A 19,051-nucleotide genomic window follows, 5' to 3' on the forward strand; every position below is an offset into this window, starting at 1 on the left:
TAATTGTGATCTTATACAATAGTTGCCCTTTTGCAACTGACTAATTTCACTCAGAATAATCCCTTCCAGATTCCTCCATGGTGTGAAATGTTTCAGGGGTTCATCATTTGTTCTTTATCGTTGCGTAGTATTCCATTGTGTGAATATACCATAATTTATTTATCCATTCATCAGTTGGTGGGCGCTTTGGTTGCTTCCATCTTTTTGCCATTGTTAACAGTGCTGTGGTGAACAAGGGTGTGCATATATCTGTTTGTGTGAAGGCTCTTAATTCTCTAGGATAGATTCCAGGGAGTGAGATTGCTGGATCATATGGTAATTCTATGTCTAGTTTTTTAAGGAAGAGCCAAATCGATTTCCAAAGTGGTTGTACCATTTTACATTCCCACCAGCAGTGTATAAGTGTTCCAATCTCTCCACAACCTCTCCAGCATTATTATTTTGTGTTTTTTAGATGAATGCCAGTCTTGTTGGAGTGAGATGGAATATCATTGTCATTTTGATTTGCATTTCTCTAATGGCTAATGATTGTGAGCATTTTCTCACGCATGTGTTAGCTATCTGAATGTCCTCTTAAGTGAAGTGCCTGTTCATATCCTTTCCCTATTTTTTAATTGGGTTGTTTATGTTTTTTGTAGTTGAGTTTTTTCAGTATCAGGTAGATGTTAGCGATCAGGTACTGATCGGAAATGTCACAGCTAAAACCTTTTTCCCAGCCTGTAGGTAATCTTTTTCTCTTTTTTTGTGAAGCCTTTGGATGAGGGTAGGTGTTTGGTTTTTAGGAGCTCCCAGTTATCTAGTTTCTCTTCTGCATTGTTAGTATGTTTTGTATACTCTTTATGCCGTGTATTAGAACTCCTAGCATTGTCCCTATTTTTTCTTCCATGATCTTTATCGTTTTAGATTTTATATTTAGATCTTTGATCCGTATCAAGTTAGTTTTTGTGCATGGTGTGATGTATGGGTCTTGTTTCATTTTTTTGCAGATGGATATCCAGTTATGCCAGCACGGTTTGTTAAAGAGGCTGTCTTTTCCCCAGTTAGTGGACTTTGGGCCTTTGTCAAATATCAGATGCTCATATGTGGATGGATTTATGTCTGGATTCTCAATTTTGTTCCATTGGTCTATGTTTCTGTTACCGTACCAGTACCAGGCTATTTTGACTACTGTGACGGTGTAATAGGTACTAAAATTAGGTAGAGTGAGGTCTCCCACTTTGTTCTTCTTTTTCAGTAATGCTTTACTTAACCTGGGACCTCTTTCCTTTTCCGTATGACGTTGGTGATTTGTTTATCTCATTAAAAAAAAAGTCGTGGTAATTTGGATTGGGATTGTGTGTATCTATAGATCGCTTTTGGTAGAATAGACATTTTTACAATGTTGAGTCTTTCTATCCATGAGCAGGGTATGTTTTTCCACTTAATGTAGGTCTTTTTTGGTTTCTTGTAGTTTTATTTGTATAGGTCTTTTACATCTCTGATAAGATTTATTCCTAAGTATTTTATCTTCTTGGGGGCCACTGTAAATGGTATTGATTTGGTGATTTCCACTTCTATTTGTTCTGTTTGTTGGTGTAGAGGAATCCAACTGATTTTTGTATGTTTATCTTGTATCCTGATACTCTGTTGAATTCTTCTATTAGTTTCAGTAGTTTTCTTGAGGATTCTTTAGGGTTTTCTGTGTATAAGATTATGTCATCTGCAAATAGAGATACTTTTACTTCTTCTTTACCAATCTGGATGCCCTTTATTTCCTTATCTAGCCTAATTGCTCTGCCTAGGACCTCCAGCACAATGCTGAATAAGAGTGGTGATAAAGGGCATTCTTGTCTATCTAGGTCCCTTTCTCAAGGGGAATGCTTTTAGAATCTCTCCATTTAGGATGATGTTGGCTGTTCGCTTTGTATAAATGCCCTTTGGTATGTTGAGGAGTTTTCCTTCTATACCCATTTTGCTGAGAGTTTTTTATCATGAATGGGTGTTGAACTTTGTGAAATGCTTTTTCTGCATCAATTGATAAGATCATGTGGTTCTTGTCTTTTGTTTTATTTATATGATGGATTACATTGATTGTTTTTCTAATAATGAACCATCCCTGCATACCTGGTTTGTCATGGTGAATTAATTTTTTGATATGTCATTGAATTCTATTGGCTAGAATTTTGTTGAGGATTTTTTAGCCTAAGTTTATGAGGGCTATTTTTTTTTTTATAGGTAAGTAATTTTCTTTTTTTGTAGTGTCTTTACCTGGTTTTTGGTATCAGGTTTACGCTGGCTTCATAGAATGAGTTTAGGAGTATTCCATCCTTTTCTATGTTCTGAAATACCTTTAGTAGTATTAGTGTTAACTCTTCTCTGAATGTTTGGTAGAGTTCTCCAGTGAAGCCGTCAGGGCCAGGGTTTTTTTTTGTTGTTGTTGTTGGGAGTTGTTTAATTACCTTTTCAATCTGTTCTGTTGTTATGGGTTTATTTAGTAGTTCTACCTCTGTTTGTGTTAGTTTAGGTAGGTAGTGTGTTTCTAAAAATTCATCCATTTCCTCTAGGTTTTCAAGTTTGTTAGAGTACAATTTTTCATAGTAATCTGATACGATTCTTTTAGTTTCCGTTGGGTCTGTTGTGATATCTCCCATCTCATTTCTTATTCGGGTTATTTGTCTGCTCTTATGTTTTTCTTTTGTTGGTTTGGCCAATGGTTTATCAGCTTTGTTAATTTTTTCAGAGAACCAGCTTTTGGTCTTGTTAACTTTTTCAGTTGTTTTTCTGTTCTCTTTTTCATTTAGTGCTGCTCTAATTTTTATTATTTGTTTCTTCTGGTGCCTGCGGGCTTCTTTTGTTGCTCTCTTTCTATTTGTTCAAGTTGTTCGGATAATTCTTTTATTTTGGCCCTTCTTTTTGGATGTGTGCATTTATTGTTATAAGTTGACCTCTGATCACTGCTTTACATGTATCTCAAAGGTTCTGATAGGAAGTGTTTTCATTCTCATTGAATTCTATGAATTATTTCTTTATTCCATCCTTAATGTCTTCTATAACCCAGTTGTTTTTGAGCAAGGTGTTGTTCAGTTTACAAGTGTTTGATTTCTCTTCCCTGCTTTTTCTGTTATCGATTTCCACTTTTATGGCTTTATGGTCAGAAAAGATGCTTTATAATATTTCGGTGTTTTGGATTTTATTAAAGCTTGCTTTGTGAACTGTTATGTCATCTGTTCTAGAGAATGTTCCATGTGCATTGGAATAAAGAGTATACTTGGCTGCGGTTGGGTTGAGTGTTCTCTATATATCTGTGAGGTCAATTTGGTTGATTGCGGCATATAGATCTTCCGTGTCTTTATTGGGAAACTCTGGTGGTGTAGTGGCTAAGTGCTATGGCTGCTAACCAAAGGGTAGGCAGTTTGAATCCACCAGGCTCTCCTTGGAAACTCTGTGGGGCAGTTCTACTCTGTCCTGTAGGGTTGCTATGAGTCGGAATCAACGCAGCAACACTGGGTTTGGTTTTGGTGTCTTTATTGAGCTTCTCTGTGGATGTTCTGTCCTTTACCGAAAGTGGTGTGTTGAAGTCTCCTGCTATTATTGTGGAGCTGTCTCTTGCTTTTCAATGCTGTTAGAGTTTGTTTTATGTGTCTTGAAGCCCTGTTGTTGTATACGTAAATATTTTATATGTTTATATCATCTTGGCATATTGTCCGTGTAATCATTATATAGTGTCCTTCCTTATCCTTTATGGTGAATTGAACTTCAAAGCCTATTTTGTCAGAAATTAATATTGCCACTCCTGCTCTTTTTTGATTGTTTTTTGCTTGATATATATTTTTCCATCCTTTGAGTTTTAGTTCCTGTCTTTAAGTCTAGGGTGTGTCTCTTGTTGTGAGCATATAGCTAGCTGGATTGCGTTTTTTTTTTTAATCCATTTTGCTTCTCTCTCTTTCCTTGTTGGTGCTTTTAGTCCATTTACATTCAGTGTAATTATGAATAGGTATGAGTGTAGTACTGTCATTTTTAAGTCTTTTTTGTGTGTTGTTTACAGTTTTTTTGTCCCACTTAATTTTTTGTGCTGAGTAGTTTTTCTTTATATATTATCTTTTTATTCCTTGATTTTGTTTTTGCTGAGGCTTTATGTTTTTCTTATATTTTATATTGATGTGTAGGATTGTTAGTCTCCTATATGGTTACCTTAATATTTGCCCTCGTTTTTTTAGTGTTAAAACCAAACTTTTCTTTATGCCACGTTGACTTCCTCTCCATATGAAAGATCTATGACTGCATTTTTAGTCCCTCTTCATTTATTTAATTTTGTCATCTTTTACATTATGACATCGCTGTTTCCTCATTCTGAGTGTTTTTTTTATCTTGATTTGTTTTTGTGATTTCTCTGTCTGGGTTGATATCTGATTGCTCTGTCCCGTGTTCTGGTCTTGGGTTAATATCTGATGTTATTGATTTTCTAACTGCAGGATTCCTTTTAGTATTTCTTGGAGTTTTGATTTGGTTTTTGCAAATTACCTAAACTTCTGTTTATCTGGAAGTGTCCTAATTTCACTTTCATATTTGAGAGACAGTTTTACTGGATATATAATTCTTGGCTGTCATTTTTTTTTACTTCAATGCTTTACATTTGTCATCCCATTGCCTTCTTGCCTGTATGGCTTTTGCTGTGTAGTCCAAGCCTATTCTTATTGACTCTCCTTTATAGGTGACTTTTCGTTTATCCTTAGCTGCTCTTAAAATTCTCTTTACCTTTAGCTTGGCAAGTTTGATTATAATATGTCTTGTTGACTTTCTTTTGGGATCTACCTTGTGTAGGGTTTGTTGAGCATCTTGGATAGATATCTTCTCATCTTTCACAATATCAGGGAAGTTTTCTGCCAACAAATCTTCGACAGTTCTCTGTATTTTCTGTTCTCCCTTCGTGTTCTGGTGTTCCAGTTACTCGTAGGTTAGTTCTCTTGATAGTGTCCCATGTGATTCTTAGGGTTTCTTCATTTTAAAAAAAAGTTTTATCTGATTTTCCTTCAAGTATTTTGGTGCCAAGTGTTTATTCGTCAGTCTCACTAATTCTGCCTTCAGTTTGCTGAGTTCTGCTTCTCTGACTTTCTATTCAGTTGTGTAATTCTGAAATTTTATTGTTAATCTTCTGAAGTTCTGATTGCTGTCTCTCTGTGGAATCTTGCAGCCTATTAAATTTTTATTATTCTCTTGAATAATCTTCTAAATTTCCTCCACTGCTTTATCTGCATGTTCCTTGGCTTGTTCTGTGTTTTGCCTAATCTCTTGAAGAATTCTGTTTATTATTCTTTTGTATTCTGCCTCTGCTAATTCCAGGAATACCTCTTTGTCCAGAAGAGTCCTTGATTCTTTGTTTTGAGAGCTTGTTGAAGTGATCATTTTCTGCTAGTTTATGTGATTTGATAGTGACTCTTGGCTCTGAGCCATCTATAAGTTATTGTATTAATTTATTTTATATTTATTCACTGTATCCTAGCTTCTTGCTTTGTTCTGTATTCATATGCCGAAATAGGCTGCTTGAGAGAGCTAACTTGATTATTTGCACCTTTGAAGCTCTAACTTCCTGTCACCAGATGGCTAGAGCTGTTACCAGGCATGTGAGCTTAGGAGTCCTGTCACTTTTCTTGTATGGATTCAGCTCAGGTGTCCAGGTAGTTGATTGCCAAGTGTGCAGTGCAGGCTCTGTCCTACAGTCTTAGAGGAGCAGTGGTGACTGGTGTAGGTACAGGTATCTGGTTGCAGCAGGGAGTCACACTGAGCAAGGCAGAAGGCTGACAACCATCCCCTGAGTTTTTGTGAGGAAAGCACGTCCCTGTTTCCTAGAGTGCACAGGGGGATGGATCATGCAGCTGGACCATGGGCACCCAGTGCTTTTAGTTGTAAGGACTGGGAGACATCATTTATCCATGGGCCCCTGTCTTGGGTGGCTAGGTGGCATGGGTGGAGCCACCAGTCCTCAGGCCCCTGATATGGGTAGGTGAGGACCCTGTTTAATAGGCAGAGTGGTGTTAGATGTCAAAATCGCTCCTCTCCACCACACAGCTGAAACAGTTAAAGACAGATCTCATGCACATATACTGTTGCAGTCTGTCAGCAAGGGTCTCATCTCTGAAATGGGCCCATACAGGTCCATGCAGGGGTGAAAGGCATTCAAAGTCCATGGACCATTTGTGCCTGGCCAGGAGCTGCTTGTGCCCTGAGTTCCTAGCTTAGGGGTATCTGCAGATTATGTTTTCTGCAGTTGTTAATTTATTCCTTCTCCAAGGGTGGGAGAGTGGTTCAGGGCGCACAGCAGAGTATATCTCGGGACCAGGAAAATCGACCACCGCTGACGCCGGCTTGCCGGCTGGGGGCACAATAAAATAGACTTAAGTACTTAGCTTTTGCCAAGAGCACTGTTCTCTGATTACAGAGGCGTGAGTAGACTGTGCGGCTCACTGTGTCTCCCTGAGGGACTCACATCCTGAACACCGCCAGCCCCACCGCGATCGTGACGGGATTGTGCCTGAGAGGCTCCGGTTCCTGCTAAGTCAGGTCCAGCAACTCGTCACCCTCTCTGAACCGTCCCTCCCCCCGCCGCTTAGTCCGATTTCCGAACTTTGCCTTTGATGTTCAGGGCTCCTAACTTATCATACGTATAATTGCTTTACTTGTTTTTTCGGGTCTTTTTTGTAAGAGGGATCACCGGAAGTGTCTGAGTACTCTGCCATCTTGGCCCCGCCTCTTTGTTTGTTCTTTCCTGCACAGATGCTTTCCTAATTTTTGAGCATGAATGAGTAGGCAGACGGTGGTACTGTTGGTAGAATGGAATCTATTGGAGCAAAAATTGGCGTGGGAAAAAAGGCACTAATTTTTATTTTGATGTATTGAATTTTGATCATCACGTGAGCCTTTCATGCAGAAATGTTTATGGAATATGTAATAGAAAGATAGAACTCTGCCTAAGAGATATCAAGACAGAATATCAAAAGTGAGTCTTTCGTTTAAATTGAGAGTTGAAGCCATAAGATTTTGAAGTGGGAAACTGTAGAGAATAAAGAAAAGACCATGATCTTGCAGAGTATGAATTTTTTAAAAAACAAATTATGATCAGGAAAGGAACTGTGTCCACGGATTCTTTGAAAATATAGTTCAGCGGTTGACCAGAGGCCAAATCTATTTCGCTATTTTTGTTTAAAAAAAAAAAAGTTTTATTGAAACATAGCCGTGCTCATCTGTTTATGTATTGCCTGTGGCTGCTTTTGTGCTACAAAGGCAGAGTTGAGTAGTTGTGACAGAGACCATAAAGTATTTACTACCTGGCCCTTTATAGAAAAAGTTTTCTAGCCCTTTTTATAGATGATGCAAAGTATGAAGTGAAAGTAAAAGTCCTTTTTTATTTTTCTGCAACTTTTTTTTTGGAGATATTTTTCAGGGCTAGTAAAAAGTTTAAAGAAAGTACAGTGAACACTTGTATACTGCTTATCTAGATTCAGAAATCCTGGTGGTGTAGTGGTTAAGAGCTACGGATGCTAACCAAAAGGTCGGCAGTTCGAATCCACTAGGCACTCCTTGGAAAAACCCTATGGGGCAGTTCTACTGTGTCGTATAGGGTCGTTATGAGTTAAAATCGACTCAGTTGCAACGAGTTTGGTTTTTTTGTTTGTTTATTTTTAATCTAGATTCATTAATTTGTTAACAGTTTTGCTGCATTTACTTTCTGTGTCTTCAAATACACACATGAATAGTATGTATGTATATGTGTGTGTGTTGTCTTTGCTGATCCATTTCTAAAGTGATCGTGTACATCATGACATCTCACCACTAAAAACCTCAGCGTAGATCCTCTAAGAATAAGGGCGTTCTACAGGACCCCAGTTCTGTTTCATATTTAGGAAAATTAACACTATTTGAAGAATATCTAATAAACATATACTAAAAAATTTTCCCAGTTCCAAATTGTGTCTCTTACAGCCTCCCTCCTTCCCTCCCCTTTTCTAAGTCCAGGCCCCAATCTGCGTACGCTCAATGCATTTGATTGTTATGTCTCTTTGATCTTTTCAGTCTAGAAGAAGCCCTATTGCCTTTTTTTCCACATCTTTCATGACATTTATTTTTTTAAAGAGTCTCAGTTAACTGTTTTGTAGAATGTTCCATATTTTGGATTGATATAATAGTTTCCTTATGATTAGATTTACAATAAGCAGTTTTACAGCATAGGTGACATTGGTACTTATTACATCATATTAGTTAGTACATGATGACAGTTTGCCCCACTTTGGTGATGTTCTTCAGTCTTTTGATTTAAGAGGTGACCACCAGATCTCTCCAATGTAAAAGAACGTTTTTCCCTTTGTAATTAAAAAGTAATCTAAGGGGGATACTTTGAGACCATATGAAAATTCATTTACTCAATGGTATTAGCATCCTTTGATATCCTTCCCGAACTTAGATATTGCATTGGGTAGCAATATAGCAATTATCTGATTCTAGCACTAATTGACATTTTCATGGAGAACAGAGCTTCTCTTCCTTCCCTCCTTAAAAAAATACTATGGACTCAGTAATTCTTTTATTATTTGATGTGTTACAGTCCTTTATCATTGTTATTCTTTGTTCCAGATATGGCCAGTGGGAACCCCTTCAAGCCATTTCCTGGATCTTTTTGATATGATTCTGTTAGTCTTTGAGCACGTGTTCAGTCACAGGCAATTCAATATTACTGACTTTTCCCTTGATATAAAATATCTGCTTCATATTTTCTAGAAATTCCTCAAAGCTTTTGGTCCGTTGATAGTGTCCTCCTTAGTTTTCAATGCTGTTACAGATTTTATCTCTTGCTTATGTTTTTGTAGTAATTTCAGTGGGATTTGTCAATGGAGAAAAAGGTAAATTAGTAGGCCCAGTTCACCACCTTGAAACCAGAAGTCAGCATTTATGTTTTATGGGACAATTAGAAGATAAATTAGAGGAGAAACATAGTGAATAATAATACTTTACTTTAGTTACTGTGTACCAAAACTTGTTTCACATGCTTTTTTTTTTTTTAAACATTCATTTAATCCTCTGGAAAATTTGGAAGATTTTGGTACTATTATCATTTTTTCACAAATGAGGAAATTAAAGCACTAAGAGATTAAGTTAACTTGTTAGGAAGTGATAAAATCAAGATTTCAACCCAAGGCTGTATGGTGTCAAAGTCTGAAAATGATGTCAGAAAATGTTTTCCTTGGAGAAATTTCCTCAGAATGGAGAGGAAAATAATATCAAAGTATGGATTATTCTTTTGGGAAACTTGATAAAAAGAGGGAGGAAAATAGTAGCTGAGGTGTGGCAAAGTTGATTTTTTTTTTTTCTTTAGACTCAAGAGATTGAGTGCATTTATTGGGTAAAAGTGGGGTGCACAGAAATGAAAATGTAATGTTAAAAGAGTACTACTGAAGGCAAGAAGAGATGAAATTTGAGGGCAAATAAATTGCTCACCTTAGAAATGTAAAGGAATGTTTTCCTCTGAAATGAGAGGGAAGAAAAAAGATTATTATAAATGCCAGGGAATTTTGTGGGGGAAAGGAGAAAGAGCTCATTTTACATTACCTAAAGAGAAGGTGGAAACCAGCTATAAAGGTAGGTGGAAGGAGATGTAATGGGGTACAGAGAGAAAACCGTCTGGAGTAAGTGTTTGGAGAATTAAATAGGAACTCAGTTTCTAATAATCAGCATTAAATTTCTCATCTAGAGAATTCTTTGCATATAAGCATTCTCTATGCAGGTAGTTCCTGACTTAAGACGGGGTTCTGTTCCAACTACTACTCTGTTATAAGTCGGTTCTGACTTACTTAAATAGGAACTCAGCAAGTTGAATACCCCCCCCCCTTTTTTTTTTTTGGTTTTCATTATTACTGCCTTTTATTATCGGTGTCTTTATAAATCTGATCTTTATTTGTCTTTGGGGGTTAACATGAGAATGATAGCATCAGCAAATTGTACATTGCAACATTGTATGTAGTACATATTATTGAGGATAAGATGTACCAAAAAAAAACCAAAAACGGCGGATAGTCGTGAGTGCGCTTTGTCATAAACTAAAGTACATTGTAAGTTAGGGACTACCTGTATATAGAATTAGTGTAGTCCCCTTTCCAGGTAAGAATCCATAGAGACTTGAAAGCAGATGCCATGGCATTCTTGGCTGTTTTTCCTGGAAGGTGAGCAGTCCAAGTCTGTATCCTTGGCCTTGGGCGGACCCTCTTCTGAGTCATCACAGGCGGAGAGATAAGAAGGACCAGGGCTGTGCGTACCTCTTCCTTTCCTGGGGAAATACAGAAACAATAGAGAGGAATGCTGCCGCTTATTTTGAAGCACAGCACATTTCCAGTATCACAAATGTGTATATGTAATATATACATTTAATAATAAGAGTTATAATAATATTTAGCATATTGAACACCAGCATGTTAAAGCTCCAAAAGGTCTGCTTGGAAAGCAACTGTTCTGTGTAACTTAGAGTTTCCCAGATGTATTTTATCACTGAATATGTTTTTCATATCATACTTGTTAAGTGTAAAACATAGTTTGGAATTATCCCTCTTAATCAATCCCAGAGTATTCTCATTTGGAGAACAGAAAGCAGCTTTAGGATAAAAACACCAGAAGCTGCTACTCCATTCATTGCTTGAATCACTCAGAAGTTGGAGACGTGTTATCAGTTAATGAAATTAATAATAGTTCCACTTACTGAGCACAAATTGTGTTTTTTATATATGTGTGTGTATATGGTGAATCGCATAGACGTTATTATCTCTATTTTGCTGATGAAGAAATTGAGGCAAAGAAAGATGAAATAACTTACCAGTTAAATGGTAGAGACATGACTGAAACACAGGCCTTTCATACTCCAAAACCTGTGTTCCTTATAATACAGTATTTTCCCCTCATGCTGATTTACAGTTTTCTTTCAGTGTTATCATGAAAGGAACAATTTCCTGCCGGATAACTACTGGGTTATGGCCATAGACATGTATGTGCTCCTTTTTTTTAAGCAGCTGCATCTAGAGTAGTTCTGGGACTAGGTATTAATTGCATCATCTATGTTTGTTCTACTAGAAGTTCCTTGTTTCTGTTTATATTAATTACCCATATGATTACTCAGCATAACATAATGAAAAATGTGCGGTGATACAGGTCATCATTTCTAAGCTGTGTTCCTACGAACACACGTTCTTAGAGATATTCCCAAAAAAGGGAGGAGAGTAACTAGTGAAATAAATTTTGGGAACACTACGTATTGTGTATCTCCTTTGAAGAGCTCAGTGCGTATTAACAGATAACAGGCTGTAATAAGGAAACCTGTTTCCCAGCATTTCCTAAGCTTATTTGATAAGGGATTTATTTTGAGGAACTTTTGTTAACATGTCAAGGTGTTAGCATCCATCAGAACCCAGTTAGTAAACGCTAATATGGGCTGAAAGTACAATTTGTTTTGGCACATACCAGTTAGCCTTTCATCAACTGAATGTATTTCATTGCCAGAGCAATTTAAAGATTATATTTGAACATATTTCAAATGCGTATTTACTAGTAACTCTGGTAACCTTTAGTGGTGTCAATACATATTACTCGTATTGCTTTTCTGCTACTGTTTGATTTTAAATACTGTATGCTTTTTAATTAAATACACTTTAGTGAATTCATATATATTTTGTGTGATTTTCTTGTCATTTTAGATATGGGAGACGGGACTACTGTAAATGCAAGTACAGATGGCAATGTTGGAACTTTAGAGGATGGCAGTGACAGTGAAAATATTCAAGCAAATGGAATTCCTGGAACACCAATTTCTGTTGCATATACACCATCCTTACCTGATGACAGACTGTCTGTCTCTTCCAATGATACTCAGGTATATGTGTGTGTGTGTGTGTTGGGGGTGCATCTCATTAATCTTACAGATACATCAGTTACCAACACCTTGTAGAGAATATCTCCAGTTGATGATGCTGACAGATTTCAGTTTGGGAGAACAAAAAACTTTTTTTTTCGTTGATATAAACCAGAGCAGTTTATCCCCTTCCAATGTTGACAGCTGAATTTCCAGCTTTAAGGTGTGTCTCATCTGGGTTCCCATCTTCCCTTCACCTCTGCCCAATTGAAAAAGAATATTCTTATCATATATTTACAGGCTAATTCTGGTATCCTAGGATGAGAAAGAACTTTCAGAAGTTTGGGGAATTTTGTCTTACCTTTGCTCAAGGCTGTAGTGACCTTACTACTATGGTAGTAACAGGTCCTCCTTATCATTCCCTCCATATATTATGTATGTTTTTATCCTTATCTTTCTAGATAAGAGAGTCCTGCCCTAAGTTAGTGCCCCATATACAGGGGCAGGTTTTCTGGCCTTGCTGACCTTTGGCAAATACCAGCTTTTAAACATTGCCTTGACAGTCTCTATTGTGTTATGTCTGCTCAAGAGTAGATAAAAAGTAAAATAGAAAAAAATATAAAACACAATAACAGGTAGAAGAAAGCATAATTTAGGCCTTTCAATAAGGTATCTTGTCAGGGCGTGAGCTAGTTTTTTTGTCAGTAATTCTATGAGTTGGGTGTATTTTAAGAGTTTATTTTGTGGCAAAGAGGAAATATTTAAGAAGAATGCAATTCTTTTACAAGTATTAATTTATTGTTGGGGGTGGGGCGGTGTGTCAGACTAAAGAATGGCAAATTCTTCATCTGGTTCCCTTCTGTTGGATGGGGTAAGCCTCACTATATTACTGAATGATATAAAATACATTAGAAAGCTAAAATTACTTTGTACTCACAAATGTCTTTATTTTCATGGTGTGTTAACTTGTTTAGGAATCTGGAAATTCTTCAGGACCTTCACCTGGTGCTAAGTTTTCCCACATTTTACAAAAGGATGCCTTTCTAGTATTCAGGTCATTATGTAAATTGTCAATGAAACCCCTGTCAGATGGACCACCAGATCCAAAGTAAGTCACTAGTTGTTCAGACTGACAAATACAGTTTGTTTGTTTTTTAAAGGTTGGAGTTATTAACATAACCTTTTTTTTTAATTGTGCTTTAAGTGAAAGTTTACAAATCAAGTCACTCTGTCATACAAAAATTTATATATACCTTGCTATATACTCCTCATTGCTCTCCGCCTAATGAGACAGCACACTCCTTCCCTCCGCTCTGTCTTTTAGTGTCCATTCGGCCAGCTTCTGACCTCCTCTGCCCTTTAATCTTCTCTCGAGACAGGAGATGCCAACATATAGTCTCATGTGTCTACTTGTATTCAGATAATCTTTGGGTTTTATTTTATTCTCCTTGTCCTGTAGGACCCAACTAAAATTTTTAGGGCTGTTTTACTCTTGAACTTTAAAAAAAAAAAAAAAGGGATTGAGAAACAGTTGAGTACAAAAACTGCTGGAGTAGGTATCTTGCACTGTTTCCCAAAGGGTACAGACAGCATCGTAGAATAGTGCCTGATACACAGTTGGTGCTCAATAAATATTACTGAATGATTGAGTGAATGAGGGTCTGATGAGTGAGTGTATGAATAAAATTTTTTTTTTTTTAAATCGCAGTATTATAAGGAACTTCGGAGCTCAGGTAGCTCTGCTTCCTAGCTTCAGGCTAGGCTTCTGAAAGCTGCTTCAAAAGATGATGAAACCTAAAAGAAATCCTACAGTCATAAGATAATATGTATTCGTTAAGGTCTTACAAAATGCCCTAGGAAGTACTTTGGGATAGGAATCATTGACTGATTCCCATCAAAAATATTGATTTATCAAAATGGATTAAGGACCTAATGTACAAACTAAAACAGTGAAATTCTTAGAATAAGCAGGGGCAATGCTGTCAGTTCTAGCTTTTAGCAATGGATTATGCAATATAATAACAAAAGCAAAAGCAGCAAAAGAAAAAATAGGTAAGATCCCATAAAAATTAAAAACTTCATCAAAAGACTTCACCAAAAAAGTAAAAAGACAGGCTACCAAGTGGGAGAATATCTTTGGAAACCATATACAATACCAAAAACCTGTTGTCTTAAGTCGATTCTGACTCATAGTGACTCTGTAGGACAGAGTAAAACTGCCCCGTAGGGTTTCTAAGGAGCGCCTGGTGGATTCAAACTGCCGACCTTTTGGTTAGCAGCCGTAGCTCTTAACCAGTGCGCCTCCAGGGCTGCTTGGAAACCATATATCCAAAAAGAATGTAATAACCAAAATATATATAAAACGTCAACAAATTAACAACAAAAAAGACAAATAACCCCATCATAAAATGAGCAAAGGACTTGAATAGATATTTCACCAAAGAGGATATTCATATGGCACCAAACACATAAAAATATACTCAGTGTCATTAGCCATCCAAAACCAAAAAACCAAACCTGTGCCATTGAGTTGATTCTGACTCATAGTGACCCTATAGGTGCAAATCAAAATTGCAGTGAGATACAATTTCACTCCCACTAGGATGGCTGAGATGATAAAAATAGAAAATAACAAATGTTGGTGAGGGTTGGGGTAAATTGGAACCCTTAGCAAAATCGTACAGCCATTGTGGAAAACAGTGTGGTGGTTCCTCAAAAAACTAAAAATAGCCATATCATATGACCAGGCAATTCCACTCCTAGGTATATACCCGAAAGACTTGGAAGCAGAAACTCGAAAAAGAGACTTGTACACCAATGTTCATTGCAGCACTATTCACAGTAGCCACAAGGTGGAAACAACCTAAATGTCCAGCAGATGAATGGATAAACAAAATGTGGTACATACATGCAACCGAATACTGCTCAGCCAGTAGGAGAAATGAAGTCTTGATACCTGTGTGGATGGAACTTGAAGACATTATGCTGAGCAAAATAAGCCAATCACAAAAGGACAAATACTGTATGACCTCACTTATATAAAAAGACAAGAAAAGACAAATGTATAGAGACCAAAGTTTATTAGTGGTTACCAGGGGTGGGAAGGAGGGGTGAAAAGAGGGATAAACGGTGATGGAAAAATCGCTTTGATTAAGGGTAGGGTTGCACAGCTGATTATTGTAATTGCTGCCAGTAAGTTGTTCACCAGTAAAAAGTTTGGAAACACTGCTGGCATAGTGATTAAGAGCTATGGCTGGTAATCAAAAGGTGGGCTGTTCAGATCCACCAGGCGCTCCTTGGAAACTCTATGGGGCATTTATACTCTGTCCTTTAGGGTCACTGTGAGTTGGAATCGACTCAGCGGCAATGGGATTTTTTGTAAAAAGTTGAATTGGCAGAAGTTGTGTGATAGATATTATTATGGAATGAATTATGTCCCTGAAAAAAATGTGCTAGGCTATGATTCCCAGCATTGTGTGATTGTCTACCATTTTGTCATGTGATACGATTTTCCTATGTGTTGTAAATCCTATCTCTATGATGTTAATAGGGTGGGATTAGCGGCAGTTATATTAATGAGGGAAGACTCAATCTACAAGATTAGGTTGTGTTTTAAATTAATCTCTTTTGAGATATAAAAGAGAGAAATGAGCAGAGAGACAGGGGGACCTAATACTACCAAGAAAGCAGCACCAGGAGTAGAAAACATTGTTTAGACCCGAGGTTCCTGTGCCAAGAAGCTCCTAGACCAGGGGAAGATCAATGACAAGGACCTTCTTCCAGAGCCAGCAAAGTGAAAGCCTTCCGCTAGAGGTGGCACTCTTAAACTGTGAGAGAATAAATTTCTCTTTGTTAAAGCCATCCACTTGTAGTATTTCTATTATAACCATGAGACAAATAAGACAGATATTTTTATAACAACTAGAGGAAAAAAAAAAAAAAGTACAACCAAACACTTCATGGGATTTGGTTCCTTGGTTTGGAGGTTTAGGGTCATAGTTTCATGGGACATCCCAGTTAATTGGCCATATTGACTTGTTTACTGCTTCTGTTCTACCTCCTAGTTCATTTTGTAGTGACTGGGGTCATAAAAGCTTGCAGGTGGCCATCTAAGGCACAATTGGTCTCTATTAATCTGAAACTACAGAGGAAGAAAGAAAGACAGGAATAGGAGGAGGATATGAAATCTGTAGCTAATTGCCTCTATTAACATGTGGTTCAACTCTAATTAGTTACTGCTTTAGATTGAGTTTGGGCTATTAGAGTGACCTGCCTCTCTAATGTAGTAAAACCAAAACCAAAGCCATTGCCGTTAAGTCAATTCTGACTCATAGCGACCCTATAGGACAGAGTAGAACTGCCCCATAGAGTTTCCAAGAAGCGCCTGGCAGATTCGAACTGCTGACCCTTTGGTTAGCAGCTGTAGCACTTAGCCACTTCGCTACCAGGCTTTCCCTCTAATGTAGTAGCATGATGTATTACAGTATGACAATTTGAGAACTTTCTGGAGAGAGAAACTTTGGTGAAGGCCTGTTTGATTTTAAGAAAGAGATATTAAAATAGAGGAAGTGCAAGCAACACTACTTCAGTTGAAAATAAACCCTAGAGCATTTCCGTTCCTAAGTGCCAACTAAGAAGGAAAAACCTGAGACGGTTAGTATAAAAAACACGTTTGTCAGATTTTGTATAGTTTTGTTTTTTCACGTTGTACTGATTCAGGGGAGAAACATATTTTAGGCCCAGGAGACTAAAATCCTAGAAAAAATTTTTGGCCCAAATCCTGAGAGATTTATTTATTTATTTTTGACAATATAAACTTTACAAAAAAGGAATGGGGTTGTCTAAATTGCAGCATGTATGTCCTTATACCTGATATACTTTAAAAGAATGTTTTTAGTATTTTCAATTCCTTATCAAAAGTTGATCATTTTGACATCTTCTGAATTGGCTGTAAGAAGGAAATAATTTAAGAATTTGTTGTTATTGCTGAAGACCATTTTCACCATGATTTTAAAATGTTATGGATGTTAAAAGCCTCAATATTTAATTTTCTGAAACTGATTGTGAAAGATGACATTTGAAAACATGCTAGAAACAGTAAAGAGGGAATTTCTCAAAATGCTAAGAATGAAAAGGAAAAAAGTAGTATATGAATTTTGAGTACTATTTTTTTTTTTAATCTAAAAGTGTTCTGGAAAGTGCAAATTAATTAATTATTTAAAAATATTTAAACCAAATAGGAAATTTTGTTTGAACTTAGAAAGGACCTTGACCATCAGGGTCATTAAACATTATAATTGAATACTTAAAGAGATCACATTTCCTGCCCTTTTAAAAAAAAGAAAATTTTTTTATCTTGAATGGTTTTGCCAAAATCAGTGAGACTTCGTAGTTATGTAATTTTGGGTTTTTTTTTTTTTTTTTTTTTTGTCGCTTCTCTTTTATATTTTGCTATCTTGCTAACATGACGATCTAGGAAATGTTCTTTATGTTTGGATTATATTTGAAACTACCCGAGGAAAAACCTCAAATCTAATGTTTCCAGCCTCTTTTGCCAATCAAAAGCATGATTTGTTGTGTATTAAGATAAGAAACCATTTGATTATTTCTTCATTCTTAGTGCCTTGTAAATAGCAGGTACTTCATAAAAGTTTGCATGAATGCATGAATAAATTCAATTGTTTTTGAGCACATACCATGTACAAGACATATTTTGAATGGTGGGAATACAAATAAAAAGAAAATATACTTTTTCTAACAAAAACTCGTATGTTAGAGGATGATAAGTTGCAAGATTTAATTACATAGAAATTGAACAAAAGGGTGATAAGTGTGACCTAAACTAGGAAATAGAGGTAGAAGAGAATATGAAGGGAAGATACTGGATGGCTCGATTGGCTCACCTTTTTTTCCCATAGCTATTCAGATTCTTACCTCTTGGTGGTTCTGACTTGATTCATCTGAGCATTTTGTTCTAATATATTTGCTGCCCATATTCTTAGACTCAAGAATAAAAAAAAAAAGAATAGTCTTCTTCAAAACATGACCGTAAAATTATGAGCCACGCTGTTGGCTCTGATATTATTTCAAAAAAGTTAGTTTTTTGTGATACCCAATTACATAAAAGTAAATATTGCTTGTTAGAGTTCTGGTCGTTCAATTACTTGACCCTTGTAACTCTGAAAAATTTAAAGTAGAAATCAGTAGCAATTAAGTTTACTGTACTGTGTAAACGTGGCTGAATGTAGCATTTAGGATTTAAACGAAAAGACATAAAAGAAAGCACCAGCTGCTAGGGCAATTATGTATGTCCTGCATTTGAAATGTTGCCTGGGATCAATCGCCTGTTGATCTTCAGAGACATGTTCCTGTGGGAGAAAAAAGTTGTGATATTTGATCATTAAAATGCTAGATATTGATCAGAAGCACGGCAGACGTACATTTTTCACGAAAAATAGTACTTTTAAATTAAGCTTTAAACTTTGTTTTCCAGCTTTTCATTACAAAAGTATTTAGAATAAATGAGTAAGCTATTAGGAAATACAGTTTTGAAATGTTCTAAAAGCCTCTTTGTGTTTAGTTCAAAAAAGAACAACAAAAATAATCAAAATGGTTACTGAAACAGTAAGCTTGAAATAGTGCTGTAACTTGTTAACGTAACCAAAACTTTTTATTGATGTTTGGGATTTTGAAGTAGCGTACCTAGGAAAAAAGTACATTGGAACTATCATACACTGAATATGGCACTTAATTTAAGAAGTTCATGGTGATTTTTAAACAGAAGTATGATTGTGAAAGAAAGCAACAAGGCATATCTCTTCAAATTATTTTTTCTTTTCCATTGGAAAAATAAGTTGACCATAAATATTTGTGAATGAGTTTTTTTCTAGTAAATATATTTATTTCATTTTTTTTCCATTTTTTTGTTCATGTATGTTTTTTCTAAATGTTATTGTGGTAAAATATATACAACAAAAAGTTTGCCATTTTAACCATTGATATATATACAATTCATTGAAATTAACTACATTCGCCATGTTGTGCTTCTGTCACTGCTTTTCATTTCCAAAACTTGGTATCTCCACAAAGAGAAACTCAGGACCTCTTCAGCAATGACTTCCACCCTCCCCCACACTAATGTGTGAATGATTTTTTTACCATTTAAAAAAGTTTGTAAAATTATGTGGTAGA

The 19,051-nt window shown here is 36.3% G+C and overlaps 1 protein-coding gene across 1 annotated transcript in view; it reads left to right on the forward strand.

Annotated features, from left to right (window-relative positions):
• ARFGEF1 (ADP ribosylation factor guanine nucleotide exchange factor 1) overlaps positions 1–19,051 on the forward strand; it is a 170,310-nt gene that overhangs the window by 84,605 nt on the left and 66,654 nt on the right. The window contains exons 8-9 of the mRNA XM_049853515.1: positions 11,706–11,881; positions 12,835–12,968. Coding sequence (XP_049709472.1) covers positions 11,706–11,881; positions 12,835–12,968 — 310 coding nt within the window. The remainder of the gene's footprint in view (positions 1–11,705; positions 11,882–12,834; positions 12,969–19,051) is intronic.

Source organism: Elephas maximus, chromosome 15 (genome assembly GCF_024166365.1).
Source record: "Elephas maximus indicus isolate mEleMax1 chromosome 15, mEleMax1 primary haplotype, whole genome shotgun sequence".
NCBI lineage: Eukaryota > Metazoa > Chordata > Mammalia > Proboscidea > Elephantidae > Elephas > Elephas maximus.